Genomic DNA, 16,000 nt, shown 5'->3' on the forward strand with positions numbered 1-16,000 from the left:
TCAGACTGAGTAACAGCCTCCACACTCGTGAAAAAAGTGGTGAGGACTTTGCAGAGCTGTCCTCCTCCTCCTGTGTATGGCAGCCATGAAGTTTGGTATTTCTTGAGATGTACCAGTGGAATCGGACAGGTTTAGGATGAATCTGGTTATGTTCTATCCTTTCAATTTAATTTTCTAAAAACTGGCCCCCCGTGGCGGGGGGAGAAAAAGAAAAAGAGAAAGTTTTCACAGGTGTTTTGGAAAGTGGTTGGTTGTATCTGAAAGCCCTGTTCCAAGCTCAGATCTGGTCATTCCGGCCATAGTTCGATGTGGAGCTCAGCCTCTCGCAGTGCTGCTGCCTCTTGCCAGCACAACCTGTTATCCAGAAGGCACTCGGAGGACTGTTTGCTACCAAAAAGAAATGGGTCTCAGGTTTTTGTTCATTCCAGTCACCCCTTTTCTTGCTTCTTGCTCTGCACGTGCAAACGCACGCACGTGCAGAACGAGGCCCCCCTCCCCGCGGGATCCCCTGCGCGACAGCGGCAGAAACGCGGTTCCCTTCCTGGCACCGATTGGGGGGGGGGGCAGCAGGCAATCCGCGAAAAACGGGGCGAGAGTAAAGACTCGAGGCCTCTTCTTGCTCCTGCTGTGTGCGTGGGAATTTTTGGGTAGTTTCGCAGAGGAATAAGCACAGGGCTGCTGCTCTCCCCGTGCTCCTCCTGAGTGAGAGCGTTGGCTCCGTCGCTTCACGTAGCAAATCCTGCTTGCCGTTTCTGTCGCCGCCTTTAATGCCGCATTGTCTTGTTCTGACAGGATTTTTCAAAAACGTGTTAAAATACTCTGTAATGCACCGTGATACCCATTCGGAAGAGTCCCCTGACTGCATGAATTATCGTAGGTGGTACGGGTGGGATTAGCTGTTGACTGCAGACCCCAGCCAATGCTTTTCTTTCTGCAGTTCCGTGTAATTTCACATGTCAGTAGCCTTCCTGGTAAAACATGGTAAAATTTTATATGGCTGTATTACTCATAATATAACTCATATTTACATGTGAATGGTATCACTCCTAAATGTAAACAGATAGTTCAAGACAGTTTTCTGTAAATGTCTTTCTAAAATCTTGCTGGTTTTATATATGTATTTTAATAATGACTTCTCTTTCTTGCAGACAAAATTGAAGAAGTACAAAAACAACTTAATGGAACAGAAGACCAACAGAGAGGTAATAAACAAACCTCAAAAATGAAATAGGAAAAAAACAACCCCAAAAAACGCATTGAGATACTAGAGGCTGATCCAAAGCCTTCCTGCATCAGTGAAAAGACTCCGCTGGGCTGGGCGCTGGATGAGGCCCCGGGCATGTCTATCTGCACATCAGGGGCTGTGGTCTGTAACGCCCCAGTTCTGCTGGGACACAAAGGCTTAACCACTTGAGTCGCTGCCCTGACCTTGATGAGACCGATGAAGCTGTAGCGTTAGGGATGTGCACAGGTTATTGACTACAGCCTGTGCTAACTGTTGGTTTGTTCTATGATTTACCTAATCATTAATAACCATATTTGGTTTATGGCAAGCAATACGTGATGATTTCTAACAGATGCTGAAGCGGGGATTGATCATCACAGGTTATTTTAAGAAACAGGTGACCTGTGACATTATATCTGTGTGCTAGGGCTTAGAAAGCTGGTGGAAAGTCATTGCATTTCAAGGCTGGCTGACTGCAGTGGTGCCTGTTTGGTTGTGGGAGAAAGCTCATCTGCAGACCCAGAGAGATGCCCAGAGGGACTTCACCGGGGGATCCCAAACAGTACTTTGCCAGGCTACTACCGGGCCCGTCACAGGAGACCCGTGTCCATCTCCACAAGCCCAAAGGAGCACAGGGGCAGGCAGAAACCCAAATTAAGGACTCAGAGGAAGGGAGAGCCTGCCCAGTCCCCTCCCAGGGCTGTCCCCACAGAGCCTCAGCCCCAGTGTCCAAGGCGTGAAGCTCATCACCACGAGTGATTGGGACCAGCTCTCCCAGTCACTTTTTGGAGTAACGGCGTTGCTATTTGGGGGTGTGGGACACGTTGGGGGTGCAGGGGAAGAGCTTTTGGGGACTGCATGGGACTTACGGAATGTCTAGGAGATGAACCAAAGGTGGAAAAAGTGAGGGATTTAGGTGATATGGGAAGGAACAAATGTGGGAAGTAGATGAATAAAAGGGTCTGTTTGCATGCCAGCAGGGGCTGGCCATGACACTTGTATGGCCATGTTCTGCTCCTGACCAGCGCAGTCTGTCCTGCCTCCTCATTAAACCACACCGTTGACCCTTTCCCAGTAGGAGGCTCTACTCCCAATATGTATGGGGGGGGTCTGTGGTGCAGCAGCTAGAGCGAGCCTGGGTGTGATGGCTAGCGAAGATCCTGCCAGACGAGCCAGTCAGTAGGTGAAGCGAGCTGGGGGGCCAGGTTGGGTTTGGAGGGCTCTGAGGGCCACCTCTGGGTCTGAGAGGGGCTGCTGGTCTGTAGGGGCAAGAGCACAGGAGGGTGGCTGTAGGGACCAGGGGAGTCCTGGACAGCTTTGGCTGCACATGCCATGGTCTGTACCAGCAACTGGAGTGGGACTGCAGCCTTGGAGGCTCATATGTCCAGGTGCAGCAACTGGGGAGACCAGGATCCAGGGGTGGCTACTGGGCAGACTGGGTTTCTGAGCCCAGCTGCTGGTGGGATGCACCTTGGATGTAGTTATGCACCTGGAGTGTAGTTATATTCCTATTACAGCAGCCTTGCTTCTCTTCAGCTGCCGGAGTTGGCATGAGATGTTTTCCTCTAACGGTAGTACCCTGTGGCAGTGTTTTGTCTTGTAGGGTAGGCATTCACCTTTCACGTGTTTCACGGAAGCAGACACCCATTTCTTTTTGGTAGCAAACAGGTCCTTCTGGCCTGTGACACATCTGGGAACAGTGTTGTAAATTGTTGATGCTCTGTCCTGGAATCAAAGTTCATTATCTTTTGAAACAATTAACTTCAAAACTTTTTGAAGGTTAGAGAACAGAAGAAATACCCAAGTGGATCTCGGCAAGATCCAGCATTTGGCTTCCAATGGAGGCAATAGGACCTACTGTTTAAGGACAGCACGTAAGCCTGGCCACTTTCTTTAGTCCATTCCCCTCATGCTGTCTACAGACATTGGATTAGGGATGTCTGCCTCGTCTCTTTAGTATCTAGACATTTATGGGTCTGTTATCCATGAATCCTTTTGATTAAATGCTGTCTGCATCCAGCATCCTCCGGCAGCAAACTGCAGAAGTTTGCTACCAATCGCGTAAAAAAGTACATTATTTTATCTTTTTTTTTCCTTCAATTTCCAGTTCTTCTTCAATTTTCAACAGGTGTCCCACAGTTCAAGCATTGTGTGATTTGTTAAATAGCTGTTCCTATGTCACTTTATCCACTGCCTTTGTGATTTTATATATCGTGTCCATATCTTGTTCAGTTTTCTTTTCTCCAAACCCATGACTGGTTTAATTTTTCAATGGAAGGTTTGACACAAACTGTCTAGCACAGGCGCCAGGGCTGTGATGTTGCTCTACATATTTGTAGAAAGTGGAAGAGGAAAAAAAAAAATGGCTAGATGGCAATAGCAGTCCTTCAAACATTTACAGAGACTTTTCAACATACTAGGCCTTCTACTAAATAGTTTTGATGTGTATTTGTTTAGCGGATTGTAGATAAGTGGTATTGTCATCCAAACATAAAAAACTTGTCATGTAAAGTATTGCTGTCTGCACTTGTTGCTGTTGGTCTTGCAGAAGTAATATTGCTCTGGATTATTTTTTGTGATGGACATGCTCAAGCTAAAGATGAGGTAACCTCTGCTTTCAGGCATTTGTTCTCACATGTGGCCCAGTAACATCTTTGCACAAAGGAAGATAAATTCTCTAGTGTAAATTTAACGAGGTACTCTGAAAAGGATGGGGTTGCAAAGATTTACGTAGTGGTAGCACTCAGCTTTCAGCATCTCAGAATCCAAGAGATCATTGCTTAATTTTTGGCTTCTAACCTAAATTCATATAGCTGGCAATTGAAAAATAAATGTTTATATAGAAAATTGATACAGCAATAACTAAGATAATATGGTTATTCTTTTCTTTTCAAATGCAAAATGTCCTCTACCTTTTTTTTTTTTTTAGTTTCTTATATGTCTGAATAGATGGATTTCTTGCTAATATGAAGTTAATGAAATTTAAGCTTTAGAGTATGAAGGCCACTGAAAAAAAGAAAGTATCTGTTTTGAGCTAAAAAAGTAAACAAAAATGTGAATGTATTCTCATAAGTTATTTTAAATCACAATCCAGTGTATACAGATTCACATGAAGTATGGTTACATATTTTTCCTCTTTGTTCATTTATTTTGTCTTTCAGTTCATGTAGATCACTTGAGATTTGTTTATTTCCTAGCTGAAATGAAGAGGGGATGTAATTTTGTGGAATTTATCATAAGTTAACTACCTCTCTGTCAGTAGCAGAGCTGTCAGTGGCACAGCATATTTGCAGGGAGGAATTTTTCATAAGTTTAATCATGTTGGGTTTCTGCTGACTAGCATTGTGCAGTGATCAGTCATAACTTTATACATGTGTGGGGTGTAAGTTAAATTTAATTGACTACAAACAGATATGTATTTAACACCTCATTTTGCCACTAGCTGTAGTAATCCAATTAAGTGCAAATTGGAATTTGACTCTATTAAGCATAGAGGAGACAGTAAATGAGCAGACATAGTTTTCAAGTTTGCGAACTTTGGTTATTTAGTATAAAGTTGCAACTGCAAGACCTACTTTTTTATTTTGTGGAGTGATAGTCCACAAATACATTCAGGTTACGGATATTCAAATGGACTGCCACTTGGCACCAGAAACATGTTTGTTAGGGGTCATGCTCACCTTCCCGCTCAGTGAGTATGTAAGGTGGGTAATTCTTACGTCATTTCATTTTCTCTCAACTGCCTAATTGCTGCCATGAATTTTCAGTAGGAGATGTTGTGCTTCTCTAGCTTTGATGATATCTCCCAAGGCTGTTTTACAACCTGGGTGTGCCTGTACTTTGGGGTTAAATTTCATCTCTGGCATATGCCCGGCATTTCGTTAGGGTGATAGAGAAGGTCTTGCTCCCAGCGAGTGCTCCACATGGTGTTCTTTAAGACCTGGAAGGGATGGTGAGCTTGAACTACACAAAATTTCTCCTTGAGAAGGCAGTGAAAGCTTTCTCTGATGTGGGACCCAGTGGGTATCATGGGCTGGAAAACAGTCAGTCATATCTGACCGCTTTATCTTTGATCTACCCTCTATCTTTGATCTACGGTCATCCTCCTAAGAAAGCTATCCCAAGAAAGTCTCTCTGTCTTCTCCCTTCCAGACTGGTAAAGTCAAGTCCTCTCAGATCCTTGTGATTACCACAGAGGCTTCTGATTTGGTCATCCCCAGAACCAGTTCAGCCACTGAAGGCCAATATGAAGCGCTGTAAGCATTTGTTTTCTTCTTTATCCATTGCAGCAGTTCTCTGCCTATCACAGCAGTCTGGGTCCTAGGTACATCAGCTCCACCAACACCGTCATTGCATTCTTTAGGACTAGTGGAACTAACTTGGTTATCTCCATACTTGGCACCAGCGATGCTAAGATTGCCACCTAAATCTCTATCTCTGCTTCTGAAACTGTTCAGGGAACTAAAGTTGGTGACAAACTCCAGCAACACCATGATTTGCCATAAAATGGATGGCACATCCCCAAAAGAACCATCACAGGGCCTGATGTATACTCTGCATTGCCCACCAATCCTGGGCTCTCTCTGGCCGTTACAAATACTATTCTGGACTCAACTACATCATTTCAGATAACTTCTTCTTGCCATGTCACAGCCAAAGGGATCAATGATAAATGGCTAGATCAGATGGACAATGGATTTACTAATTCTACTTCTCAGTCGTGGCAACTGCTATGTCCTCAGAGTATAAGGTGGTTTGGGATGGTCTTGGGACACATGTGTGTTCCTCAGCCTCATTACAGTTTAGACTTGCAGACAGGTTGTTTGTCAGGTGTGAATGCATCCCTTTGAATAAGCTGCTGTTCTTTTTTGATCAAGTTTTTGGCTTTCTGCAGTGTTGTAGTTTAACCCCAGCTGGCAGCTAAGCCCCACGCAGCCACTCACTCACACTCCCACAGTGGGATGGGCAGAGAATCGGAAAGGTAAAAGTATGAAAACTCGTGGGCTGAGGTAAAGACCGTTTAATAGGTAAAGCAAAAGCCGTGTGTGCAAGCAAAGCAAAACAAGGAATTCGTTCACTACTCCCATGGGCAGGCAGGTGTTCAGCCATGTCCAGGCAAGCAGGGCTCCATCACGTGTAACGGTTTCTTGGGAAGACAGATGCCATCACTCCGAACGTCCCCCTTTTCCTTCTTCTTCCCCCAGGTTTTATTGCTGAGCATGATGTCATATGGTCTGGGACGTCCCTTTGGTCAGTTGGGATCAACTGTCCCAGCTGTGTCCCCTCCCAACTTCTTGAGCACCCCCAGCCTTCTCGCTGGTGGGGCGGTGTGAGAAGCAGAAAAGGCTTTGACTCTGTGTAAGCCCTGCTCAGCAGAAACGAAAACATCTCTGTATTATCAACACTGTTCTCTGCACAAATCCAAAACATAGCCCCATGCTAGCTACTGTGAAGAAAATTAACTCTATCCCAGCCAAAACCAGTACATGCAGGAGAGTGGGAGTTGGGTAGACTGTCTGTACCTATTTCTTCAATAGGTAAAATTTTGAACAGTTGACTGTCACTGCAAGCTGTATGCAACATAACAAATCCATCCTGAACTCAGACTTACAGTCCCTCTAATGGCATGCAGGCATCTGCCAGTCTCCTCTTCTGATCTCTTCCCAGGACTGGCAGGTATATATCTGTCTAGCTTCAAGAAGCCTGTTTTCAACCTGTCTTATTAGGGATCAGAGGCTTTGTATTACCTGGTGCCTCAGTAATTGCAGCTGACTTTACTTAGACAACGCATGGGAAGATTTACCTCTTGAACACCACCTTTCCTTCAAGGTCTATGCTTCATAGCATGGACCAGGAGGATCCATGTTCTCGTGGTTCTTTTTATTACAGTACTCCTGGTCTCGCCCCAAGAAGAGACAATGTTGTAAATAGCAGAAGGGAATAAGCTGTCAGTTAAGTTTCAGATCAGTGCATTGTGTTGGTCCCCTCCAGTTTACCAATTCAGATAGAGTGAGTACTCATTTTGGAGCACCCACTTGAGTTGAAGGGATTAGGTCTGTTCTTAAACTGTGTTAAGGTTTATTTAGCACCTGCTTGAGCCTGTCATTTGCCTATCAACCAAGTTGCTATACTTTCTCACTCCGTCATTTTTATATTCCTTAAAGAGCTCTTCCAGTTTCTTGCCTGCGGCTGGAGATGCTGCATGTGGAATTTGAAGACAAAGCTGTGTATTCGCCTGCATCCTCAGTTTCAGATCCTCAACGTAGCTTCTTGGTCTGTGAAGATGGATTTCTAAGTTGCTCTCACTTCTTCCAGAAGTCCAAACAGTTGTTACAGATCTATCTTGACGACAAGAGTTCCCTTCCAGAGGTACCACAAGTTTGTCCCTAAGACAGTATCAGAATTTCACCCAGATTAGTTCTCTTTCCAGAGTCTCATGCTTCAATATTAGTAGTGCCCTCTTCATTTGCATCCTGAGAAGCAGAAACATTGTTGGCAGGTCCAAGAGTTTTTTTTGACTTGATCAGTGGTTGTTTAAATGGCAGCAGGCTCTGTCAGTATTTACTGGGAAACCACCAAGACAGAACTAGTCAAAGCCCTTCCAGCAAGGTCCAAGCAACTTCTAGGGTGCTGTTGAAAAATACCTTTCTTTCCAGCCTCTGTCATGGAGCTACCCAAAGCCTGTCTGCACTTTCAGTGGGTGCTGGTCTCTCCCTGAGGCCTTAAGGGTGACACAGCATTTTGTGGAGTGGCTCTGTAGTCACTACACTCCGTAGTTTGCGTGCAGGGCTGTAAGACTTCCATTCGCTTGCTCAGGTCCACGGATAGCCGTGTGGGACCCCCCATCGTGTGCATGTACATTTCCAGCTGTCGTGGAAAGAAAGAGTAAAGAAAGGAGAGATTACGTTCCAGCAGCAAATACTCTCTGAGATGCACAATCCACATGCACATATGTTCCCCTCCCACACTTGCAATCCCTTCAAAGTCGTGTGTTGGCATGGAGGAGAGGCAACTGAAATGAAGTGCCCTTTACCTTGTTTGCCCATCTGCTGTTTTTTTTAAGTGGAATATTATTTTTCTGGTAAATTGAACGGCACTGAGATTTAAGTGAGGAAGTTTGTCATTATAAATGGAAGCGTGAGACTTCAGAAATGTAGGTTCTGCTGCAGATTCATGGTAGACATATTTTGTATCTTCAGAGTCCTTCCAAACCCTCCCTACCTTACCATCTCTCTTGTTAAATGAATGCACGTTATTAACAAAATTATGGAGGGAGTTTCGAATGCATTATTGTAAATATACCAGCATTCTCCCTAGATAAACAAAACATTGCATACGTCTTACCTTAAAGATTGACGCCCTGTTTAAGTTGCCACGTCCCAGCTTACACACGACTCTCACCGGCCCACCATCTGGCCTCAAAGGAGCAGCCAGGTCCCTTCCCTCCTCTCCCCTCACCGCAGGCGCTCCCGATCCTGCTTCCTGCCGCTGCCTCTCCCTGCCAAAAAGCAGGGTGTACTGGTGATGTACCCTGCTCCCCAGGTCATCAGCTGTGGTCAATACCGTATTCTTTCATTCAAGGGAAATAGGAAATTGAAAGAGAAGGGGAGAGATCAAGCAGAAATCTGGAAATGCGATGCTAAACAATTTAAGCATTTTGATTTACCAGCTTAGAGTGACCTCATCCTTCACAGATGTTTCCCTGAGTTTTTCCTGTAGGTTGCCAAGCATGTGAGCTTTCTGGGCTCCTTGCTGCTGTGGTACCCACGTACTGTCATTAGTCCAAAACATATTCTTTCCATTTTGTATTTGTAGGAAACTGTGCCTTACTTTTTGGGCAAGACATGTAACCAAGACCCAAAGTTTCATTTGATTCTTTTCATCTTTCCATCCTTATCTTCAGCAACTGTATGGGCTAGAAATACATTCGCTCTAAATGGAAGTATATAATCTTCAAAAGTTGCAAGTTGCAGCAGTGTCCTGTTTGCTACTTATCACGGGTGAGAGGATTAGCTTGCATTTTTATTCTTCTGGTGACATACACCAGACGTACTTACCTTTTACTTTCCAAATGTTCAAAACTACAAGCTAGCAAATGCTATTTCATGCAATTCAGTTGTGCATTTTCCCCGATGTCTGATTTCATAAAGTGGTTGTATCTACATTAAAATATGTCAATACATGTGTCTGAGAGGTAATTTATTTAAATTGATCTGTGTACGTCAAACTATAAGGCTTTAAATCAAGACTGAATTATTTTCCTCAAATATTTACAGCAGCTCAGACAGCCATGATTGGCTCGGTGCAGGAGCTATTTGTGTCTGGAGCTCATGTCATACAAGACCTCACATTTTCATAGTCCCATCTATTCTTAAAATCTCTGGTGTTTTCACATTGAGGGAACATTGCCTGCTGCTAATAACAACAATGATGACTTGAAAGGTCCTTTCTGTCTTCAGGCACATTCAATGCAGGGTTTTGTACCCACAAAGGACAGTGAGAAAACTCTTCTGATTTCTGTGGGAGCGGGAATAGTCTCTGATATAATTTAACCTCATTTTTCATTGCTTTTGTCTCCAATAGTTAAGTATATTTTAATGTCCTCATTTTACCAGTGGGGGCAAACTGATAGAAATGGAGATGTTTACATGTTCTTTGCTCTGAGAAACAAAGTTAGAATATGGGCTTAACCCAGGGAAGTTTTCTGGCTCCTGTAAACCTCCTGGGTTGTGAGTCAAAGTCTGTATCTTTTATTTCTATTTTAATTTTCTTTGTTCCGTACATTTAGTTTAGACTACTAGCAGCTGAAATCTGCTCAGTAAATCCATTGCTGGTGCTAGACACAGCAAGAGCTGCTGTTGTTTTGACAAGCAGACAAACAGACTTACAGTTTAAGATTGAACATTTCATCCTTTGGAGCTACGAGAACTTGGTTAAAGCATTAATGGGATGTTAAAGTAATAGTATTTTGACATTTCCTGACAAGTATAACAAATTTTTTGAGTGACAGTTCATCAAAAGAGATTCCAACCTGCAAGTATCTTTTTCAAAGGGACACTATGCAAATTAACTTTGGAAAACAGTTGTCAGAAAAGCATCTTCCTGATAGTGAATGGGAAGTGGCCATTCCAAATCACGGTGCGGTGCGTTGTTAAATCAGTGGCTGTGTTTTCAGACGCAGTAACGTTTTAAGCTTGACCCCGCTTTAGTGAATAGAAGGATTTCTTGCAAGCCTCTCAAACCTGAGGCCAGAACAAGCTCATTTTTGTGCTGGGAGGATGCTGAGCTAACGAACTAGCTAATTTGAGAGGCATACCTACGAGCATGTAGTAAATGCAATAGGTTGCTAATTTTAGCTGATGTGAGCTGGGAGCAAGCCAGTTGTGGAAATTCAAGATTTTTCACTTGTTAGCTTCCTTGCAGTCTGCCTTGCATATGAGTATTGAGTATTTTCTTCATACTTTCCAGCTACTCCTTTAGCTCGGGGAGTTGTTAATTTCCTTTGGCCTCCTTCTAAAGGGAAAATACAACATATAAATGGATGGCGAGTTAGGTACAGTGTACCACTCTCTGGTAGTTATGCTGTAGGCTGACCTGGATGGAGTCTTTCATAGGAATCTTCTGAAAAGGAGCACGTGTGCATGGCGAGGCAGGGGAAGAGGCTGCGGACAACTGTGGAAAAGGGCAGGCGAGGCTGGGGAAAGGCAAGAGCTGTGAGTAGCTCAGTGGGACCTCCTACTGATGCCAAAGCAAACCTGCCCCGGGGAGATCATCCCTCCTACCTCTGGCGCACCAGACCAAGCTTCCATGGTTAGGACGTTCCCGGCATCTATTTTTCCATCAAATCAACTTCTCCGGCGTGTGTCGTGTTCACAGCGCCATTCAGTCCTAGAAGAAAGACCTGCTGTGTAAGACTTTTCCTGCTTGCTTTGCCAGAGCTCTGATTCCTTTCTCTGTTTTTAAATAGTACGGTTGTTAGGTCTGAGCTCTTTGCTGCTCTTCGTTTCTCTTCAGTTGCTGCAGGCAGTATGGAAATTGCTCCATTTGATCCTTGCTTTTCAAATGGCAGATTATATTTAAGAAATGCAGAGAATATGGCTAAGGAGCTTGTTCTGTTTGAACATCATTATGTGCAAAGGGAGTTTATTTTGCATCTTGTTCCTTTCATTTCTGTTTTTTTCCCCTCAGACTCATGTTTGGGGATTTTATATTCAGTATCTCATCTGACCAGATAGCAGTTGCTCTTTGCTGATAACCCTTAAACTGGTGCCTTTTCACGAGCTATTCTATAATTCTGTTTTAATGGCCTTTCTTCTTCTGTGTGTTAGGGATAGAAGTTATTCTAATGATTTGCGAGCCAAACCCTCACTTTCCAGTAACAACTGGTAATCCTTAAATTTCAAACAGATAATTTAATTGTGAAACTGTTCACAACATTGCCCAACATTCGAGGAAGATATCCAGATGTCCCTGAAGTATTTCAGTTAATTTCTGGCAACATACTTTCTCTAAGTGGTTATGTTTAAACAGCTTTACTCTTATATGGGTAACTGAGTAGAACTGGCTTTGACTGAGACCTCATTGTTTTGCCTTTGGGGAGGCATCCTGTCTTTTTTCATGTCTTCGGAGTGCCCAGTGAGGAAGAACGACGAGATTGGGATGGCTGGTGATGTTAGCTGTCACAGTGTTGTCTCTCCGCTTGCTCATAGTCAATGTGCTTTATCTTAACAGCCCTTAAGCAGTTATTAGTTTAGTATTAAGGCCTCTGTGTAGATTAGAAATATTGTGTTGTTAAATGGCTGTAATGCAGAGACAGTAGATAAACTCCATAGAACTACATAATATAGTAAATATTTTTAATTTTTTGAGCATGTTTGAAAAACTGTACTGTACGTCTTTGCTGAATGTTCATATATTGATATTTTGGGTGAGTAGTTAGGCATTAACCACAGGTTGTGTGGTCGGCATTTGCTGTTTGTGTGTTGCCTTTCCTCTGTCTTTCAATAAAATGCTGAAGTCCTGTGAAACTTTACAGTGATTCAGTCTCTGCTCGTTTCTTATACACGTAATAGTGTGAAATATCGATCAGTATCGAATGTCATGTTTCATTTTATACGTTTCATGCTGGTCAGGAAATTAACACTTTTTGGGGCAAAAAAATCCATTTCACTTTGGTCGGAGATTTTCAGATGTGCTGAAATGTTGCATTTGATCCCTGTTCACATATGGATGTTGGCATTCCTTAGCTGAGGCTCTAGTGTTACCTCGGTGGTCAACTGTTTATTGCTGTTTGATCTTCATGGTCTTCCTCATTAAGCATGCTATTTTGATGGCTAACAATCTGCTGATTGTTACTTTCTTCACTCAAGCCAAGAAGCTAAACGCACAAAATGAGATAAAACTCTTACAAAGAAAATCTTTCTTGGCCTCGCTAGTGTAGGGTAGTTAACGTCCTTACAGCCCATCAGAAGTCTCACCATCAAGGTTGCCTTGATGTGAGTAGCGATGACTTGAAAAGAAGCTATCAGAAAGACAGCCCCAGCCTGCAACTTGTCATTTACTCTTTACCTATCCCAAGGCCAAACGGGAGTTGGCAGGCTCTCATGTCTGGGATGGAACTGTATCACAGGGGAGCTTGCTGATAAGTCCAAGCTGTGTGCCTCGGGGCGAGGGTGTCTCGCTTACCTTATGCTAAAATGTTATTGCACAATTTATAAAGCTAATCCACTCTGCCCTCACTAACGGTGCCATGGTGTTTCATCTAGTGCGTGAGGGGTAGCCCAGAGTGCACCCTTCTCTGTGACTGCACGTTTACTTTACTTCACTTACGAGGCTGTAAATTCTCTCTTGATTCTCGGAGAGAATGTGTTTTGAATTAACGAGTGCATTATTTCTGTATCTCTCTACCCTAGCCTCGGTCAGTCCAGAAAGTTATTCTGCCCTTTCAGCTTTACTGTATCTGCAGCTCAAAGACTGGTGAAAGAGGTGCCGAGACTTCGGGTCCGAGTAGCCCCTTGTTCACTCCCACACCAGCTCTTGTCTCTCTCAGGCTAGTTTAAAATATAGGCAGGCTTATTCTTTCAGGAAAATGTTACTCAAAGGCAAGAAATACTTCATCCTTTCCCCAGTGTCACCTTCAAAATGACAATTCACTCCTGTTAATATAGAACTAGTGGAAAAAGTAGGTTGTATAGTTTAAACTTTGCCATTTGTACTAAACATTATTAAGTAATGTTTGCCTGTTCTTAACTACTGCTTACTTTTGGTAGCCAGCAATATGGGTATTTCTTGGAATGCATTTAGTTGGAAACCTATGAATTGCATAGGAATAGACTGAGATACGAAGCAATGCGAGTCACATCTGTAGTGATACTAAAGCACCCTGTGGAACAAACCAAATGTTTTTAGATTGCGTTGTTTTTGTTGAGGCGCCTGTTAGTTTTGCCATCAGTGAGATGAAGTGTGTGCAGAATTTACTAATGTAATTTGTTCGATGGTGGAAGTTGCAAATGGGAAAAGGAATTAAGCAACAAGAAAAATAGAAAAGCGAGATTCCTGGGGGATGCTATTCCCCACGTAGCCAGAGAGTGTATTATTGGTATGTATTCTGATCCAGATGACTTCATAAGATGAAGACCTATAGAAGCGTGCAAACAGTGTATTGGGTATAAACGTGAGCAAAAGTACTTTGCAGACCTTCAGCCTTACGTATTCCAGTCTCATAACAGTGGAAATTGATGAAAACTGTGATAAAATGGCTATGATAAAATGGCTTATGTTAGAAAACTACTAGATTTGGGGACAAGGGGCAAGCAGTGGATGCCGTTTTTACCTTGATTTTACCAAGGCTTTTGACACCGTCTCCCACTATGTTCTTCTATCCAAGTTAAGGTGTTAAGGTCGGGATAGGTGGACAAGCAGAGGAGTGGTAAGTCTGGTTTCAACAGGTACAAATGCAAAGCACTGCACCTGGGCAGGAGGAGCCCCTGCAGGGAGACGGGGAGCTGACTGACCAGGGAGCAGCTCTGTGGGAAGGCGCTGGAGGTGCAGTGGGCCACATGCCTGGCAGCAAGGGAGGCCACATCCTGGCCTGTATGAATGAAAGCACAACCAGGAGATCAAGGGAAGGGATTATCCTCCCCCACTCAGCAGTCCTTGGACCATGTTTAGTTAGCGTGTCCAGTTTTGGGCCCCCCCGGTGCAGGGGAGAACATGAAGAACCTGGAATCACTTCAGCGTTGGGACACAGCAACCATCAGGGCTAGAGCACTTGTCCTGTGAGGAGAGGCTGAGGGACCAGGGCTCATTCAGCCTTGAGAAGAGGTGGTTTTGTGGGCAGTTTTAGTGGAGTCAGGCTCTTCACAGTGGAACACGGTGAGACGATGAGAGGCAATAGGAGTAAGTTGAAATAAGAGTGGCACAGACTGGCTTGTTCCCCATGAGGACAGTCAAGCAGTGGAAGATGTTGCTCACAGAGGCTATGTAGACTCCCTCCTTAGAGATTTCCAAGACCCTACTGGACAAAGCCCTAAGAACCATGGTCTGCTCCCATAACTGGCCCTGATTTGAGCAGGAGGTTGGACGAGAGATCTGCTGAGGTCCCTTCCCACCTGAATTATCTTGTGATGTTATGAAATATGAAAAGCTGGTGTGAAATGACCTTGAGGACTGGGGAACCTCTCTCTTGCTGACAGCCAATACAATACCTTTGATGGGTCACATACTAACCCCTTAGTGTTGTCTGTTAAAAACACTGAGAAAGGAATCACGTGTTTACAGGCAGTATGAAATCATAAAACCATACTTAACCTCATCCACACCTTAGAGTAGTATGGTGCTATGGTCCAGTATTTGCCGATAATGAACATAAGGACAAACATTGGCATAGATGAACACTTGATCCAATCCCTATCAGACTGCTTTAGTCTTTGAATGTCAAAGCTCCTCCCCCTTTTAATTAATTAGTGTCAAACTGTGCTTTACATACAGATCAAGTAGTTTTTAAGGGTCTTCTCTGTATATGTTTGAACTGGTGTCCTCAGCAATAAAAGCTCTTAAGCATAGATTAAGTCTGCTGACAGGTTTTCAAATATCGCTGCTGATTTGGAGTGCACCAAGATTCTTCACTTTCATTCTGACCTCTGAAACAGGGAGTGATCACCCTGTGACCGTCTCAAGAAGTCTGAAGTTAGGCTCCTGAAGTAAGACTGTTAAAATTGTTGGTGATTGACTTTAAAATCACCTCTATTTGTGCTTAAAATTAAACACTGCACATGGGTTAATCTTGTTAAAAACTTTCTGTTGACTGTGAACATTTTCATAGTTGTATGTGTGGTTTATGTAAATGCTATTTTTAAATTTTTATTATACTTTGGAAAAAACTATAATTTTAGGAAAAATATTTGTGGCTGCTCTTAACATGTAGGAGGCAGTATGAAGCTAAAGAGGTAATTGAATAAAAAAATGAAAGTTTAGTTATGCCGTGCTGTGTTTAATGTAAGTTCTGGTGGCCTTACATTTGCCGGCAAGACTTACTTCTTTATGTCATAATCATGTTCTTTACTTATTCATGGAAACAGACCCAGTGGGGTGATTCATGAGTGCTTTCAATAGTGAAATCAAAATTAAATAAGTATCAGATGTCAAGAATAAGAATATTTTGAATATCTAAAGGCACCGGGAAGCTTAGCTTTAATCAGAATAAGATCCATAGTAATGGTCTTTCTCCTTTGAAAACCCTTCCATCTTTGGATTGCTACCATTGTTAGGTGTTGG

The 16,000-nt window shown here is 43.4% G+C and overlaps 1 protein-coding gene across 1 annotated transcript in view; it reads left to right on the forward strand.

Moving 5' to 3' along the window:
• Positions 1 to 16,000, forward strand: part of HIVEP1 (HIVEP zinc finger 1) — a gene marked incomplete at its 5' end in the record, with an annotated part of 116,326 nt that overhangs the window by 66,152 nt on the left and 34,174 nt on the right. The window contains one exon of the mRNA XM_082015382.1: positions 1,149 to 1,202. Coding sequence (XP_081871508.1) covers positions 1,149 to 1,202 — 54 coding nt within the window. The remainder of the gene's footprint in view (positions 1 to 1,148; positions 1,203 to 16,000) is intronic.

Source organism: Phaethon aethereus (assembly GCF_964289735.1).
Source record: "Phaethon aethereus genome assembly, chromosome: 2".
Classification (NCBI taxonomy): domain Eukaryota; kingdom Metazoa; phylum Chordata; class Aves; order Phaethontiformes; family Phaethontidae; genus Phaethon; species Phaethon aethereus.